Raw genomic sequence first — 16,856 nt, 5'->3', positions numbered from 1 at the left:
TTGGTTTTATCTAATGGTTCTGCCATATTCAACACCTAATGGGCATTTCAAATTCTCTGTCTCTGGTCAATACCTGAATCAAATGTAAGACTGCAATATTTAGTTTCTCATCCGAATGCCCTGGGAGGATCCACATGCAATTTGCAGGTGTCCTTTCACTCTTTGACCTGCTCATTAACCAAAATAGTTTTCATTCTAAACTGACCATGGGTTGTCAGATCTGTAGTGGATATTTTCTGATGTTATTTTTCTGTTATTTTTCGGTTATTTTCTACAAAAGAGAGCAACCCTTATCCATTGCTCTTGGATTGGCATTGAAGGAGTAATATGGGTCACTGGGTGGGACTGCACATTGGCAACAGTAATAATGATATCAGACATACCTTTGTGCGCTTAAAGGATTTCACAGCTCCATTCTGCACACAGGGAACACTCTTTCCAATATACAACGGGTTATTGAACAAAGCCCGATCCTTGGCAGAGAACTGCAGTGACCAGTCCCACACAGAGGGAAACTTTAGACCCTTTTCTTCTCCCAGCTGGATATTTTTGCCAATAGCAAATTCCTGGATAAAGAGTATGAAAAGGAAAAGAGACATAAACATATATGGAGCATTTATCCAGTTGTACCCCATATGGAGAAATAAAAACATCTCAAAAAGAACCAAAGGTCACATTTTTAATACTAATGTGAAAGCAGTCCTTTTATATGCAAGTGAAACTTGGAAGGTCACATAACCTATTACCACAAAAATCCAGATCTTTTATATGAATATAAAATGGCCAGAGAAAGTGACAAATGAAGAACTGTGGAAAGACACTAACCAGCTACCAATAGAAATTCAGTTAAGGAAAAAGAAGTGGGGTTTGAATAGGCCACACACTCAGGAAGGGTGAGGAATCTATAGAAAGAAAAGCCCTAGAATGGAATCCACAAGGATCAAGAAGAAGGGGACGGCCTAGAAAAACATGAAACATGGAGAATAACAGTGGAAGAAGAAATTATAAAGATGGGAAAAACATGGAATGAGATCAAGAGAATAGCAACAAATAGATCTGAATGGAGAGTCTTCACGGATGCCCTATACTCCACTGGGAGTCAAAGGAATAGATGATGTCTCCCATAGACTACATTATAATCAAATCCACATTTTTTGTTTAAATGATTTTCTTTTCCTCTTTAATAATAATAATAATAATAATAAAACAGTAGCTTGTACTTGATCCAAACTAAGATATAATTAATTCTTATTTGAAGCAAAACCAGCCAATTGGGTTTATTTAATGTTTAAATTATTTTCTAGTAGTCTTAAAGTGTGAAGATTCAAATTACGGAAAGACCGGTTACCCGGAAAGCCCCAGGTCCCGAGCATTCTGGATAATAGTTTCCATACATGTATTTTAATTCACTTTCAGCAGATGATCCATCAGGAGGCTTCAGATACCCTAGGAAACCATCAATTCCTATCTATTTCAGGCTACAAGTATTGGATTATTCAGCAGAATAGCTCAGTAATGCATACATTAAGTTCGATTTAGAGAGGAGAGGATATCACATGGGCAACATTTGTGTGATATTTATGCTGTGTGATATGGCAATTTCTACCCCCGATTTTTACATCCCCAGATTTTACACTTTCCCGGAATTGGCAGCAGTTTGTCATGGTCCCATTCAGGCAAGCTGCGTCTTTTTCTTTCCTGGAATTTACACTGTTGTGATGCGGCCCCCTGGGAAATATTCAGAGTTTTACTGTATCTATAATTTTGGAACCATGTGCAGCTTTTCATGTGCTTGGGGTTCAAGCCCAGTTAGATCAGTACTTTGGTGCTGGTCTGGGCAATCACTCTCTTTAACAAGTATTAAAGGGGTGGTTAACTTTTAGTATGTTCTAGAATTATTTATTTTTTACAGTTTTTTTAATGATTTGCCTTTTTCATCTGAATCTTTCCAGCTTTCTAATGGGGGTCACTGACCCCATCTAAAAACAAATGCTTTGTAATGGTACACATTTGTTGTTATTGCTACATTTTATTACTCATCTTTCTATTCAGACCATCTCCTGTTCATATTCCAGTCTCTATTCAAATAAATGCCTGGTTGCTAGGGTAATTTGGACCCAAGTGGCCAGATTACTTCTAAAATAAAAAGCTAAAGAACTAAAAACAAAAAAACACAAATAATAAAAAATGAAAACCAATTGCAGATTGTCCAAGAAAATCCCTCTCTGCGGCACACTAAAAGGTTAATTTAAAGGTGAGCAACTGTCAGAGCATTTGTTTTTTTAGATGGGTGAACCCCGTTTGAAAGAAGGCAAATAATTCAAAAACTGTAAAAAATTACAGGCCAATTGAAAAGTTGCTTAAAATTACCCATTCTATAACATACTAAAAGTTAACTTTGATGAAAGTTTGTCTAACAGTTCGTCTTTTGGGATATATACAGCTCAAGCTTTGAGAACATTGACAGCTAAAGTCACACAGCAGACATTTTTAAGACCTGAGAGTCTGTAGTACAGGGGAGAGCAACTCAAGGCCTTCCAGCTCTTTTTGCTAGAAATTCACTGGAGGCTAGCATCATTGGTATTAATGGAAAACTGCAACAAGCTGAGATTATTGAAAATGGAACAGTAACAGTATTAAAGGCTGGAAGAGACTCACCGTGCTCTGTTGCACACGCTGGTGAGGGGAGTTGAACATGAATGTCCCAAACAGTGAGATCCTGGAGCTGTCATGTACCACAGTCAGGTAAGTCTCTGTGAACTGAAAAGCTGCTGGGTACTGCTGTAGTAACTGCCAAACACAATCCAGGAACAGCACAAACAGTGGACTCTTGGGGAAGAAAACAACATTTTGTTGTCAGAAGAAAGCAAAATAAATTTACAAAACCTGTTGCTTGTGAGAGAGAGAGAGAGATAGATATATATATATATATTACATCTTTTATATCTTTTTATTACATATCATGTATTATGTAATAAAAAGAAAAGAAATTGGATTGAAGTAGGACCCCAGCGTGAAGCATTATTTTTTTGACTATATTAAATGAAATACTGATGATGATCCTCTTTGGGATCAAAATGTGTTGATGTGAATATGGAGGAATACATTTTTTTGCACAAATGTATTTACTGTGAGTTCTGCTATATTATTGATGGTAAGCACCCAGCCTATGTTTTTCAAATGATGAGTGCCAATGAAACAGTACTAGTGTTAAATGTATTAAACTTAATTTTAATGGAATGTGTTGGAGAGACTGTAAGTAATGGTATATTGGTCAAGCAAGTGAGGTACCTCTTTGTCAGATCTCTTCAAGTGGTTACACCTGTCAAGAAACGGATATGCAGACATGACCCACTCCTTCTGTATCAGGCTCTGGAAGCCAATGATGGTCCGGAAGTATGGATCGAGCATGAGTTGGACAAGGGAGGCCACCACACAGCTGAGGTCTCGGCCTTCCTCTTCTACAAAAAGGAGAATATTACCCCAAATGTATTCAGTGTATGTATGAACTGCATTGTTACAATCTGAAATTATGTATTTTGTCCTGATACAGTTGCTAACAGTTCTTTTTAGTGGCAGATAACGCATAATATACGAGTGGCAGTTTCTCTTTTGGGTTACTATTCCATAACCAGTTCAATTACACTCACCACAAGCTGAACCAGGTTAAAGTCCTTGCTTGAGGGTCATAAAAAAAAAATCTCACAGCAGTCCATATTCACAGATAGTTAGATTTTGAGACTTGTTAGAGAAGAAAAAAAAAATAAATACGTGAGCTGGAACTGAAATGTTTAGCTGGAAAGTATTTGGGGCTTCAGTAAAATAGCAATATTCTGACTCTAATTTTATGAGCTCTTTAGATCAGTTGACTTGGCAAGAGCATACAAACTGAAGGGAAATTCCTCTGTCTTTATCAGACTGAATACAATCATACTCTAGGGACAAGGATTAGGAATGCACAGAGGCAAACAGAAGGGATGGCAACTGCTGACACATTCCCATAACACACAGGGCTAAACGTTCTCATGGTGACACTGGCTAGCCTCTGTTTTGCTGGCAGAATACTGGGAAATGAGAGGAAGAGTATGACAATATATTGTTCATAATCACCTTGCAAAACAACAGAACGCCGGCTGAAATCCAGCATGTATACAAGTTCAGCAGCCTGCTTCAAAAACATTCTGTATGGAAAAGACAAAGAAAGTATTGTATAATACAGAGATAAAATGGCCATGTAAATAACGTGTGTTTCCCTAGAATCACTCTGATCTAAGTATGTAAGGAGGAGAGGCCGTTGTTCTAATGTGCTGGACACAACAGTCATCACTTGGGGATTGATATAGTGAGAAGCCCCTGACTGAATACACACATATATATGAAGGAAAGCTCAAACATATTCAGAATTGTTCCTATACTGTAGCAATGAGCTTATCATTCTAATATAAAGCAACAAAACAGCCTGTACCTGACAAACTCAAGCCACCGTGTGTTTTCAAGGGATGAAAGCCATTTTTCCTCTGTTTCATCAAACGGTTCTAAAAGTGTATAGAAGCATGTCAGGATAGGTAAATGGCAATCCAGCAAATAATGGTGTAACAGTTCCACATTATAAACCTACAATGAGATGCTGGAGAGAAACTGAGAATGATGCGAAAGATGAAGTGAACTGCAGTCAGGGCAGCCATCAGGGGGGAGAGTTGTAGGGGGCCCCGAGGGTAAGGGGGGCCCGGCCATGCCACACTTACTTGATTAGCCGGGCCCCCCATCTTTCTGAGAGCTGCTGACTTCGGAAAGGCATGGACGTTTAAGGGGCCCTGGCCACCGATTTTCTCATAATGGGGGGGGGGCCCTGGCCACCAATATTTTTTAATGAGAGGGGGCCTGGCCAAAAATGTTTTTTTATGGGGGGCCCTGACCACGAATATCTTTTTATTTTTTATTAACATAACATGTTGGACCCTAGCCACCAATATTTTGTTTTTTTACTGTGTGGTGGGGGGCGGACCTGTAGGTGGGGCTTGCGGTGGGTGCAGCCCAGGGAGCCCAGGAAATTGTGTCGTATGGGGCCCTGCGATTTCTGATGGCGGTCCTGACTGCAGTCACTCTGAGGGGCAGTTACCGTGTGTGTGTGTGTGTGTGTGTGTGTGTGTGTGTGTGTGTGTGTGTGTGTGTGTGTGTGTATATATGTGTATATGTATATATATATGTGTATATGTATATATATGTATGTATATGTATATATATGTATATATATATGTATATATATGTATATATATGTATATATATGTATATATATGTATATATATATGTATATATATGTATATATATGTATATATATATGTATATGTATATATATATATATATATATGTATATATATATATGTATATATATATATATATATATATATGTATATATATATATATATATATATGTATATATATATATATATATATATATATATATATATATATATATATATGTATGTATATATATATATATATATATATATATATATATATATATATATATATATATATATATATATATATCTACTTAATAACAGCACTGACGATGAGCAGATCAATTTTGAAGAGAGCTTATGGTTGTTTGCTATGTAGAACATAAGGAACTACATGTGGCCAGTATAATCTGGGGCAAGACCTAAATAAAATGATGCAATACATTTTTAGCAGTTACTGCACCGAGAACATAAATACAATTAAAAGCTTATGGGAAAAGTACAGGTATGGGATATTTAATCTGTAAACTTGTTATCCAAAACACTCCAAATTACAGAAAGGTTGTCTCCATTTTATCCAAATAATCCAATTTATCTCTGTTTTTATCTCTGATTTCCTTAATCTCTGTAATAAAGCGGTCCCTTGTACTTGATCCAAACTAAGATATAATTAATCCTTACTAGAAGCAAAGCCAGCCTATTGGGTTTATTTAATGTTTAAATGATCTTCTAGAAAATTTAAAGGGCACTTATAACTAAAATCATTTACTAAATAAAGACTCTATGTGAAAGTTCAAGAAATTTTTAAAACAGTTAGAATTGTTTGTATAATGTAAATCATCAGCTCACTATCCCTTCTGCAAGATCCCCTACCTCCACTGCAGTTCTAGTTGAGGCAGGCATTTTGGATTTCACTGGCTCCGCCTACATATATCTATATCCTATATATACAGCCAAATGCAGCTCTGAAATCTCGCACATGCTCAGTTGAAATTACTTGGTTGCTTATCAACCCTTCTAAGCTATTTTCAAATCAGCCAAACCTCTGTGTTAGCTGCTGTTCAGTAGTGCCGCCACCTTCTGGAAGTTAGTGTGTGCCCTTCATTTGCATAATGACATCACCAGCAGGGGACAAGATATGGACATCTCGTGATACTTCTAGTGGAGGAGTTTACAAAAGCTAGGCATTCTGGGTAGAATACTCAAGGCAATGCTACAATCTGAGCATGCTCGTGAACTTTGCATGTTCTAGTAACTGTATGGACTCCCTCCGTGAACCCATTTGACAAAGTAAGGGATTTTTTAAAAACTGCTGTGTTTTTTTTTTTTAAATGTGTTTAGGTTGTACTGGTCAGATTGTTAATATGTGTGATTTTTGACTGTGATAGATGCCCTTTAAGGTATGAAGATCCAAATTACGGAAATCTCTGTTATCCGGAATGCTCCAGACCTGGGGTGGATAACAGGTCCCATACCTGTACAAGCTTTTCTAAGCAGGGCCCTCTGAACCCTGCTTCACTCATACTGGGTCATTCTGGGCATGCACATAGGCCTTGCTTTAAATATCAACTGCCCCAGTGGGAATATGTTTACTCAGGGTTTAACAACATTTCAGCCATAACCAAGTCTGTTAACTTGCTTGTTGTGAGGAATTATATTAGACACTCAAACAATGAGCACTCTGATTTTATAGTCTGATGACCAAGGAATGTCACGGTGACCTGCCCTAAAGATCTGAACCTACAGCTTAATAGTAATCATGAAAAACCTCATATTTGTCACCTGCAGACTCAGGTAGTTCTGACTGAATCATAAATAAATATTTTATATTAATCATGGCACTTAGAAAGAAGAACTACTGAAGCCCTCAGTTCATAACAGAGCAGCATACGGTCTCCTTGAACTCTATTCTACAAAGAGACGAGAGACACAAGCTGACTTCACTCACCATTCACACACAGCTGTCTGAGTTTGCTGAATGCTGCCTGGATGTCCTGGATACTGGGCACATTATCATCTAGATCACATTTGTAAACTTCACTCCGGAGTGGGTGGCTGCGGGTGATTCCACTGCAAACCCTTAGAGATGAACACAAATCAAACAGTCACAAAATAACAACTATAATAAACCTACTTAAAGGAGAACTATCACCATTAGATTGCATTTAAAGTTTTGCTCTAGAGTGGATCCTATTTCCTGATGGTTACATATTTTGCTGTTGATATGTCTAGAAAGTTTTCCTAGTCTTATCTGGCTTTTTATCTGGCACACCAATAGCATCCTAGTGTGTCTCATTGAGCTATGAATAACTTGTGTTATCAAAGAGACATTTTTAGTGTAAAAAACCTAGAATTTCCTCCAGGCCATTCCCCAGAATTTACATCATTAGCTACCGCTGGGAATCTTTTCCATCTGGGCAGGCTATTTCACTCCTTAACAGGGAAAGTAAAAAAAGTACCAATATAATATAGCTATTGGATATAGCTTTTGTGAACCTAGAAACTGTTTAGCGTCCACTTCTGACAGGAGAAAAAGGTTTGCGAATTTTATAGGTAGAGAAATTGCTTGACAAAGGGGTGTTACCCCGAAACATTGCTTTTTTCACTAATAAATCGCAAGGGCCTGACCCTGCTTGTATCTTCCATGTGTGCCAGTGAATTTTTCTACCTATTGGATTGGGAGGGTGCCGAGCCTTCCATAATGGAACACAGGGCTTATGGTAATCAAAAGGCCAGGGTTTGCGCCAGTGCGCAGTGAATGTAATAAATGTTATGCTTTATTACGACACCTTCAAGCACTTCTTAAAAGTGGGCAGTGCGCAATTAAAATTCCCAATGTAATAACAGTTTAATGTAAGAGTATTACATTGCTAAATGCACATTTTTATTCCTATTTGTGCAAATTGTTTTTCTCTTTGCGACTTTTATTACATTCCCCCATAAGACTGTTATGATTACTCCTGTGTAATTCCCAGTGTCCCACTTTGTGCAGATTGCTTAACAAGTCATGACTATTCTCTTACCTTTGGTCTATTTTCCTTTGCTGTAACAGATCTTTGATGCTGGCCATCCTCACCAAGGCACTCCCATTGGAATGATTCCAGCACCACAACTGTATTAGGGAAACACAAGGAGATATACAGGAAAGCCTTATATTTCATTTTGCTCACCCTTTATTCTAGTGTGGCCCAACTACTGACATTTCATTGTGGCAGAACAACAAATCCCATTATGCCCCAGGAGTTGACAGGGCTAGAATTAGAGAAGGGAGAGGAGTGCAGTGAAGAGCAGGAACTGATATCAGGGATGTTCAACTTGCAGCCCTTGTGCTGTAGCTGAATTAAAAATCCCTGTACATGTACATCCCTGTAAATATAAATGTACATCACTAATATAATTAATTCGAAAATATATAATTTATTGCATAATGTTTAACACCTTAAGGCAGTGGTGCCCAAAAGGTAGATCAGGATCTACCAGTAGACCATTAGCTGGTGATCAGTAGACATTGTCAACAAACAACTTGACTTAATTACCTGCTTGTTTCATGCTTTTCATTCATATATTTATTATGTTAACGTTACATAAGAAATAGTTGTTAAATATAGTAATATCCGTTCTCTCATAAATCAATATCATATTTAAGTAATATTTTCCATGGAATACAATGCTAACAATGCTTTTATGGATGTAGATCATAATGGGACAAAATCGCTAAAGTAGACCTTACATTAGTTAAGTATGGGCACTCCTGCCTTAAGGTCAATATATACTCACTGGCATACGCCTTCCTACAAATGCATGGGAATACTGCTTCAAATCCTGGTCAGCCAGAGAGGAAGGGACAACAAAATATTCTGGGAGGCTGCAAGACAAAACGGCATTAAATGTAAGGAATACACGCACTACATACAGTCAACGTCAACCAAATATACAACTGTTCAAGAGACTCCATCATGTTAAAATAAAAAATGAGTTATGAGGCAATAGTATTTCTTGATGTCTTTAATGTTTTTAATCATGAGGGAAATTATACTAATAATCACGGAAATTATCCTGAAATTTCCTGATAATTGCTGCATGATCAACAATCAATCTTTGCAAGACTTTTTCCTCAACTCTTGCACACTATGGGGTCTATTTATCATGCAATGAAAAAGGTGGATTGAAACATTACCGGTGATCTGCCGATCAGGTCTTCGTTTTGTTTCCCATTGAATACAATGGGAAACCGATAATGTTTCACTCCACTTTTTACTCAGCATGATAAACAGGCCCTTAACGGTCATCTGTAAATTAAAGAATGATGGCATAATACAATCTAATACACTAATACGTTGAGTAAGACAAATGTTTGTGCATAGGGGAAATATCATATGACACCCAGTATTGATTAGACAGTATTTTTAGATTAGTGCATAGCTCTACACAGGAAATGGAAAAGATTAGGATACTTGCTGTAAAGAAATGCTCAACCCCAGGCAGCCAAATGTGCATTTTATAATTTCAAGTAATTCTAGGTCTGTGTGTTTTTCATCAGAAGAAACACATTATCTGTGCAAAGCAGGTCTGAGAGGTGATCATAATACTCTCATATGGCTTCCTAGAATTACTGTCATGGCTCACAACACTGTTTTCATGTACTCCCTACTGAAAAAAAAAAATTGAATGAACCAAATATTAAAGCCCAACTAAAACTAAATCTAGGGTCTTTTAACGATTGGCTCTTATTGCTAGGTTATTTTAGTTGGAATGTGCGAGCAGGATACATTTCTGCAGTGTGTACAAGTGCAGTTGATATACATTTGTGACAATACTACTATATGCTTGGCAGGGTGCGTCCTCTCACCATCAAATGTTTGTTCTTTGATAAGTAATAATCCACAAGGCTAAAGAGCAGAACTGAACCCCCACCCATTTGTGCCCAACTTTCTCAGTGTGGTTAGACAATGCACTGTATGTTCACAAACTTGATTGCATGCATATTATACTGCAAGCACAGGGCCTAAATATCTTGATGACAAAGCTTTTTTTGCTTGTTTTCTTTTAGCTATATCTGAATATTTTTGATTGAAAAATATTGACCACAATAATATTTGTGAAAAATACCCAAGCTATCTTGTATGTCATATTGGTTAAAGTAGTGTAGTTTTGGGGTTAAGCACCATTTTACTTTGCTTCAGAGTAAAACAAAGTTGCTGTTGAAATTGTGTTGCCAGTGGGGTTTTTTTTTTTAATTTTGGGTAAATATTCAGTCAAGATCTGAGCAAAATTTTAAAACACACACAATGGTCAATTTAACAATATCTTATTACATTTACGGCTACAGGATCTCTCATCCAGAATATTTCGGACCTGGGGTTTTTCATGAATAATGCATCTTTCTGTAATTTGGATCACCAGACTTAAGTCTGGCAAAAATCATTTAAACATTAAACCCAGCAGGATTGTTTGCCACCAATATGGATTCATGCAGGCTCTGTTATTACATAGAAAAATTAAAAAGTAGAATTACTTGCCTAAACAAAGTACATGGGAGATGGCTTCCCCATAATTCTGATCTTTTGTGGATAACCGATAACCTGTATTACTATGAATTAGCTGAAACAATCATCTGAAAGTGTGGCAATTTAAACTACTGATTTAATCAATTGAACTAAAGTTGAACTAAAGAAATGCATAGGGAGAACTAACCACATGGTGATCTGAGTGATCCCCAAGCCAACTGGTTAGATCAGATTATACCATGGGATAAGCAACAAGCTTGAGAAGACTCAAATGCTCAACCTCACTTTTAGGCAAAGGCAACATTAAAATGAGATTGTTATATCCTCACCATGTAGAAATCATGTATCCCTCATTTACAGAGCAAACTCTCCAATCTGAAGCCCCTGTACGTTTTATCTCTCGATCCCAGTCAGAGTAGGATTCAAATAAAGGAGTCCTTTGGCAAAAGTCCCCTCCTCCTCCAGGGTCTATCCCATTGACTTTGTCTGCAATGAAACAGAAGTGTTATAGGTTTACAAGAGTATACCTATGATCAACCAAATTGGGACAAATACTGTATGTGTCATCTGAGGTATGTTTCAGAACACTTGGCTGTACATTAAGATGGTGAGAAAGTATAAAATTGTGTATGCAGATTCCCCCACGAACTGCGATGGATTCTGTTCTCAAGCTAGCCTTGGTCACTTTTACCCTGGCCTTGAGGCAGAACCACTATGGCTCTATGAGCAGTTTTTTTGTTGTTTTTTGTATTGTGGAACAATATCTCTATGATCTCCCACCAGAAACACTCTCTCTCATCTCATTCCCATATGTGTATGTCCTCATGTCTATGAAAACGCTGATTCTCTGTGCGTTTAGAATCCACGGAGCTCGTGTCAAATTAACTTTGTCTTTCACCTCAAGTGGTCTTCTGTAATTGAATTTCCATGACACAGGGAAATTGTGGCTAGCAAATTCTGACTTGTGGGCTAACAGAAGGTAGAGCATTTGGCCACATGGCTAATTGTTATGAGCCAAAGTGTGAAAGAGCTGAAAGCTATGGTACATTCGCATTTATCATTTGAAAAATGAGACCAGTGATATTTAATTTGTCAAGAATTTTTGGACGAAAACTTACCTAGCTTATGATACATTTGAGCAACATATTCAAATGCAAAAAGAAGCTGGAGATCAGTTGGCTGGGAATAGTGAGCAAGTGCAAGGCATACCTATAAAGTGAGAGAGAGCAACAAATGAAGAAAATGAAGACGTATTAACCAATGAGATTGTGTAGCATTCATGTTTTTATTATTGTGAATGTCATTTTATACACATCCTGCATATCCCAAGTGCAGGGGTAATCTGTACATCTAATACATACAAACCAATCAGGGTTTCTTGGCCCTAAGGCACAGTGAGAAGCTTTGAGTTGAGCAGATTAGCCTGGACCAGCCCTATGGTGAAATTAAACTATTAAAGGGGTTGTTCACATTTTAGTATGATGTAAAAAATGATATTCGAAAACAATTTGCAATTGGTTTTCATTTATTATTTGTGTTTTTTTTTAATTTAGCTTTTTATCCAGCAGCTTGCAAAAGAAGGCAACAACTATACAAAAGAAAAAATAAAGGCCAATTGAAGAGTTGCTCAGAATTAGCCATTCTAAAAGTTGACTTAAAGGGGTTCTAAAAGTTGACTTAAAGGGGTTGTTCAAACTTTGCGTTAACTTTTTGTATGATGTAGAGAGTACGTTCTGAAACAATTTGCAATTGGTTTTCATTTTCTATTATTTAAGGTTTTTGGGTTATTTAGCTTTTTATTCAGCAACTCTTCAATTAGCATTATAAATAATCTGGTTGCTAGGGTCCAAATTACCCTAGTAACCATGCATTGATTTGAAAAAGAGACTGGAATATGAATAGGAAAAGACCTTACGAGAAAGGTGAGACATACAAATTAGCAATAATTTGTAGTCTTACAGAGCATTTTTTTTTTAGATGGGTTCAACGACGCCCATTTGAAAGCTGGAAAGAGTCAGAGGGAAAAGGCAAATAATAAAACTATAAAAAATAAATAATGAAAGCCAATGGAAAAGTTGCTTAGACTTGACCATTCTATTACATAACAAAAGTTCACTTAAAAGTGAACCCATCTTTAAATGTGAATCACCTCTATAATGAAATATTATGGTTTCACATGTATGCTTTAAATGGAATTACCAACCTTACTGAATTTCAGCTCCCAGCATGGGGAATTATATTGTTATTTTACAGGCAAAATCAATGTGTGGGATATAGAGTATGGGACCTGTTATTCAGAATGCTTGGGACCTGGGGCTTTCCGGATAAGGGATCTTTCCATAATTTGGATCTTCATACCTTAAGTCTACTAGAAAATCGTGTAAACATTAAATAAACCCAATAGGCTGGTTTTGCTTCCAAGAAGGATTAATTATATATTAATTTGGATCAAGTATAAGGTACTTTTTCATTATTACAGAGAAAAAGGAAATCCTTTTAAAAAATTTGAATTATTTGGATAAAATGGAATCTAAGGGAGACTGCCTTTCCATAATTCAGAGCTTTCTGGAAAACAGGTTTCTGGATAACAGGTCCCATACCTGTACACTAAAAGTAGCTTTAAATAATTTAATCGGTTAATACCCCTCCCTGATTAAACTTACCAAAATACAGGGCATAGCAAGCTAACCAGTACTAAGGCTCCTATAACGGGAAAGAACTCAATGAGACAGCAATGATGATATTTAAGGAGGTGAGGTGCCTAATGTATTGGCATTCTAAAGAAAGAATTCATCAGCTAGAGGGAGCATGGTAAAGGTTAACATTTATGAACTGGTTCACCTCCAAAAACTTTGGTCCACTGAGAAAGTCACATAAAGGGACTGCAGTGAAAATACGGTCATGGGGTTTGGAGGTTGCTACTGATACTAAACAGGATTTCTGTTTATTACCTTATTAACAAATCTAAGTTACAAATATGTTCTTAATGCTATCCATTTAGGCACTCACAGCAAACTGATGGGGATAAGCAGTAAGTATTATTACTGGAAACGATTAGCATTCTGCCCTGATAGTACTGATAAGACATTAAGGACATGCCTCTGAAATAGCCACACACAGTTGTATGCCTTGGAATGAGTCCAGGCAGCTGTACTGATCTGCGGCTATTTCACATAAATCAGATGTCTGTACGATAAAATACGTAGTTTCAGAGAATGCTGGCTATCTGAGCAATTCCAAATCAAGCCAGGTTACAGGGATTCAGCGCAGGCAGTGATGTTTTTAGGAAGTGCTGATGAATAATTCTGTTGTTCACCCTTTCCTGAACCCTCTAACACAACGGACTTGGCAGGTAGACTGGTGTGAGGAAGCACGACTCTTGCCAAAGGAACGCTAGTTGTGCACAATTTCCAGGAGATGAATACAGATTACATTAATGAGTGACTAAATGTCCTGTAAGGCTGGGAAAAGAAACATTTTCCATTTCACAAAGGAACTGGCCGATGGGATAAATATCACACATTTTTAATCATGCATGCAGGTACCTCCAGCCTAACATAACACGCCATATACTGCAAGTCTAGTTCACTGGCAGAACATGGAGTTATTTCCACTGAAACGCTCTGCCTCTAACTACAGACACATTATCTGCTCATCAGCCTTGTGTATACAGATGATCCACAGGTGCCTTCATTTGTGGAAAAACTACAAAAAAAAATTAACATATCAAGAATTTCAAAACCCACAATTTAGTGATGTGTGTGGGCCAGCCTGATACCAGACGGTCGGGCAGATTCGGCCAACCTCTCAACCCCTTTTGTGGATGGCACCTTGCACTGCCGGCTTTCGTCAGTTTATTTGCATCTCCATCCGTCCTACGCGTTTCGCACCCACTCAGGGCACTTAGTCATGGAGGGGGTTGAACACTCCATCAAACCCCTCCAAATGACTGACGTACCCTCTTTACCTGTACCTAGAACCCAACTCTCATCTGACCTATCACCTATATAGAATCTCTGTTTCGATTCAAGTTTGCGAGTCGATCCCATTCAGCCGAATTTGAAAAATAAAATTTTTTTGGAAAAATTCCGATTGGTCGTTTTTTGGATTTCGAGTTCATGGGAGTTTTTACAAATTCGACCATTGATAAATCTGCCCCATAGTGAAAGTATTGGTGTACATTGTATTGAAGAATTAATGTGTTGTTTCAATAAAAAGTGCTGTGTAGAATTTAAAATATACCTAAACCTAACGGTCAGAAAATAGTATATGGTAAGAACATGGCAAAAATATAAGTGCAGGCTAGATCTTGATGGTACAATCTTAGATACATTTTCCGGGAAAACTTTGCATAACCAAGCCTCACCTTTTTGGCACTCTCTGGGCCAGCTTCATCAAAACGAAAGCGCAGGATGCGGAAATCTTTGCAATAAATAATAAGTTCTGTAGGGTTAAACTTCAGTTTCTGGTTGTGAGAGAGAATCTTTTGCTTTCTCTTGGTGTCATTAACTAGGAAACAAAATACGGGGAAATTAAATTAAAAAATGAAAAAAAAAAGCTTATATGACAGAACAGCAGCACCACTGGGGTAAGTACCATGGGGGGAGGGGGTGAAAATACATTTTCCTCCCCCCCTCCCCCATGGTGCCCAGAGGCAATAACGCAAGTTAGGTAAGGAGTATGGTAAGTACTAGTGCATGCAAATACTGCACTTCTTTATCAGCCTTCAGATAACCAGGTTACTAATTCAGAATATATTGTCCATTATACATATCTGCTTAATTCTACTGTAAGTGCAAGGTATCAATTTATGTTTCTATGGAAAGTTTATATTGCGATTATTTTGAAGCCAACCAAAAATAACATTTATTATTTTATTCTCCTTTAAGTGAAATTAAAGGGACACCTTTATCAACATGTATTTATTTATTCCTGAAAATACTATGGTGATATTTATTGAAGGAAATGCTTATGTCGAGGTAAGAAATCTAGGCAAAAACAGAGGAAACAAACAATATAGCAAATAATTTGAGCAACATTACCCTAATGGGCAATTTTATAAAAACTGGATATCTTAAGATAAAAAAAAAAAAAAAGAAATCAGAATTTGAAAAATTATGGGATAAAAGAATAGCTCTGTGAGAGAAAATATGCACATTCCCTGAACACTGCCAAATACATGTTGGTGTAGAAATACTGGGTAGAGTACAACAAATGTCCAGGAGATGGCACTACATAAGAGTATATTATTTCTGTTTTCAAAGACATGCATTGAATGTTAGACACCTTCACAACAATATCATGTATTCAACTGCAAAGGAGCTTCTGTCTTAGATATGTTTCCCCAGCCCTTTGCTTTTCATGCACACTCTTGCATATTTTCAGTAACACAAAACCATTCTCCCTTGACATCAATTGGGGAAAAATGGCAACAGTGTCTACGCAGAATGTTATCTCTAAGGAAAACTACATGGCAAGTTAACTCAAATGTATGAAGGATGTTTAAACTACCAATTTTACCTACACCCAAACTGGGAAGATAATGAAACATGCTAATGCCATAAAAGGGGATGAATGCATTCACAAATATAGCAAAAGAATGTGAATTTATTTTATTGTAGTCGCTTAAATAGACAACAAATAGGCATGTATCTAAATGAACATCTTATTAGGTATGCATTTCATTTATAATTACATTTGTGTTATTATTATGTTTAGGTGTTTCCCATTGCTTGCTTTCTTGCAACCAAGGTAAAATGAATTACCAGGTAGTCCCGGATGAATAACCAGGTAGTCCCGGATGAATAACCAGGTAGTCCCGGATGAATAACCAGGTAGTCCAAAGTGAATTACCAGGTAGTCCCGAATGAATTACCAGGTAGTCCCGAATGAATTACCAGGTAGTCCCGAATGAATTACCAGGTAGTCTCGAATGAATTACCAGGTAGTCCCCAATGAATTACCAGGTAGTCCCCAATGAATTACCAGGTAGTCCCCAATGAATTACCAGGTAGTCCCCAATGAATTACCAGGTAGTCCCCAATGAATTACCAGGTAGTCCCCAATGAATTAACAGGTAGTCCCCAATGAATTACCAGGTAGTCCCCAA

General features: G+C 37.3%; 1 protein-coding gene across 1 annotated transcript in view; it reads right to left on the bottom strand.

Annotated features, from left to right (window-relative positions):
- Window positions 1-16,856, bottom strand: part of mtmr10.L (myotubularin related protein 10 L homeolog) — a 47,017-nt gene that overhangs the window by 1,913 nt on the left and 28,248 nt on the right. Inside the window, 11 exon segments of the mRNA NM_001091102.1 lie at window positions 384-566; window positions 2,659-2,829; window positions 3,292-3,461; window positions 4,111-4,181; window positions 4,466-4,535; window positions 7,189-7,319; window positions 8,264-8,352; window positions 9,018-9,105; window positions 11,077-11,233; window positions 11,866-11,956; window positions 15,114-15,256. Of these exon segments, the coding sequence (NP_001084571.1) occupies window positions 384-566; window positions 2,659-2,829; window positions 3,292-3,461; window positions 4,111-4,181; window positions 4,466-4,535; window positions 7,189-7,319; window positions 8,264-8,352; window positions 9,018-9,105; window positions 11,077-11,233; window positions 11,866-11,956; window positions 15,114-15,256 (1,364 nt within the window).

The sequence above is a fragment of the Xenopus laevis genome, chromosome 3L (genome assembly GCF_017654675.1).
Source record: "Xenopus laevis strain J_2021 chromosome 3L, Xenopus_laevis_v10.1, whole genome shotgun sequence".
NCBI classification, from domain to species: domain Eukaryota; kingdom Metazoa; phylum Chordata; class Amphibia; order Anura; family Pipidae; genus Xenopus; species Xenopus laevis.
Note: the sequence above shows the minus strand (reverse complement) of the source record. Positions and strands in the feature narration are given on the sequence as shown.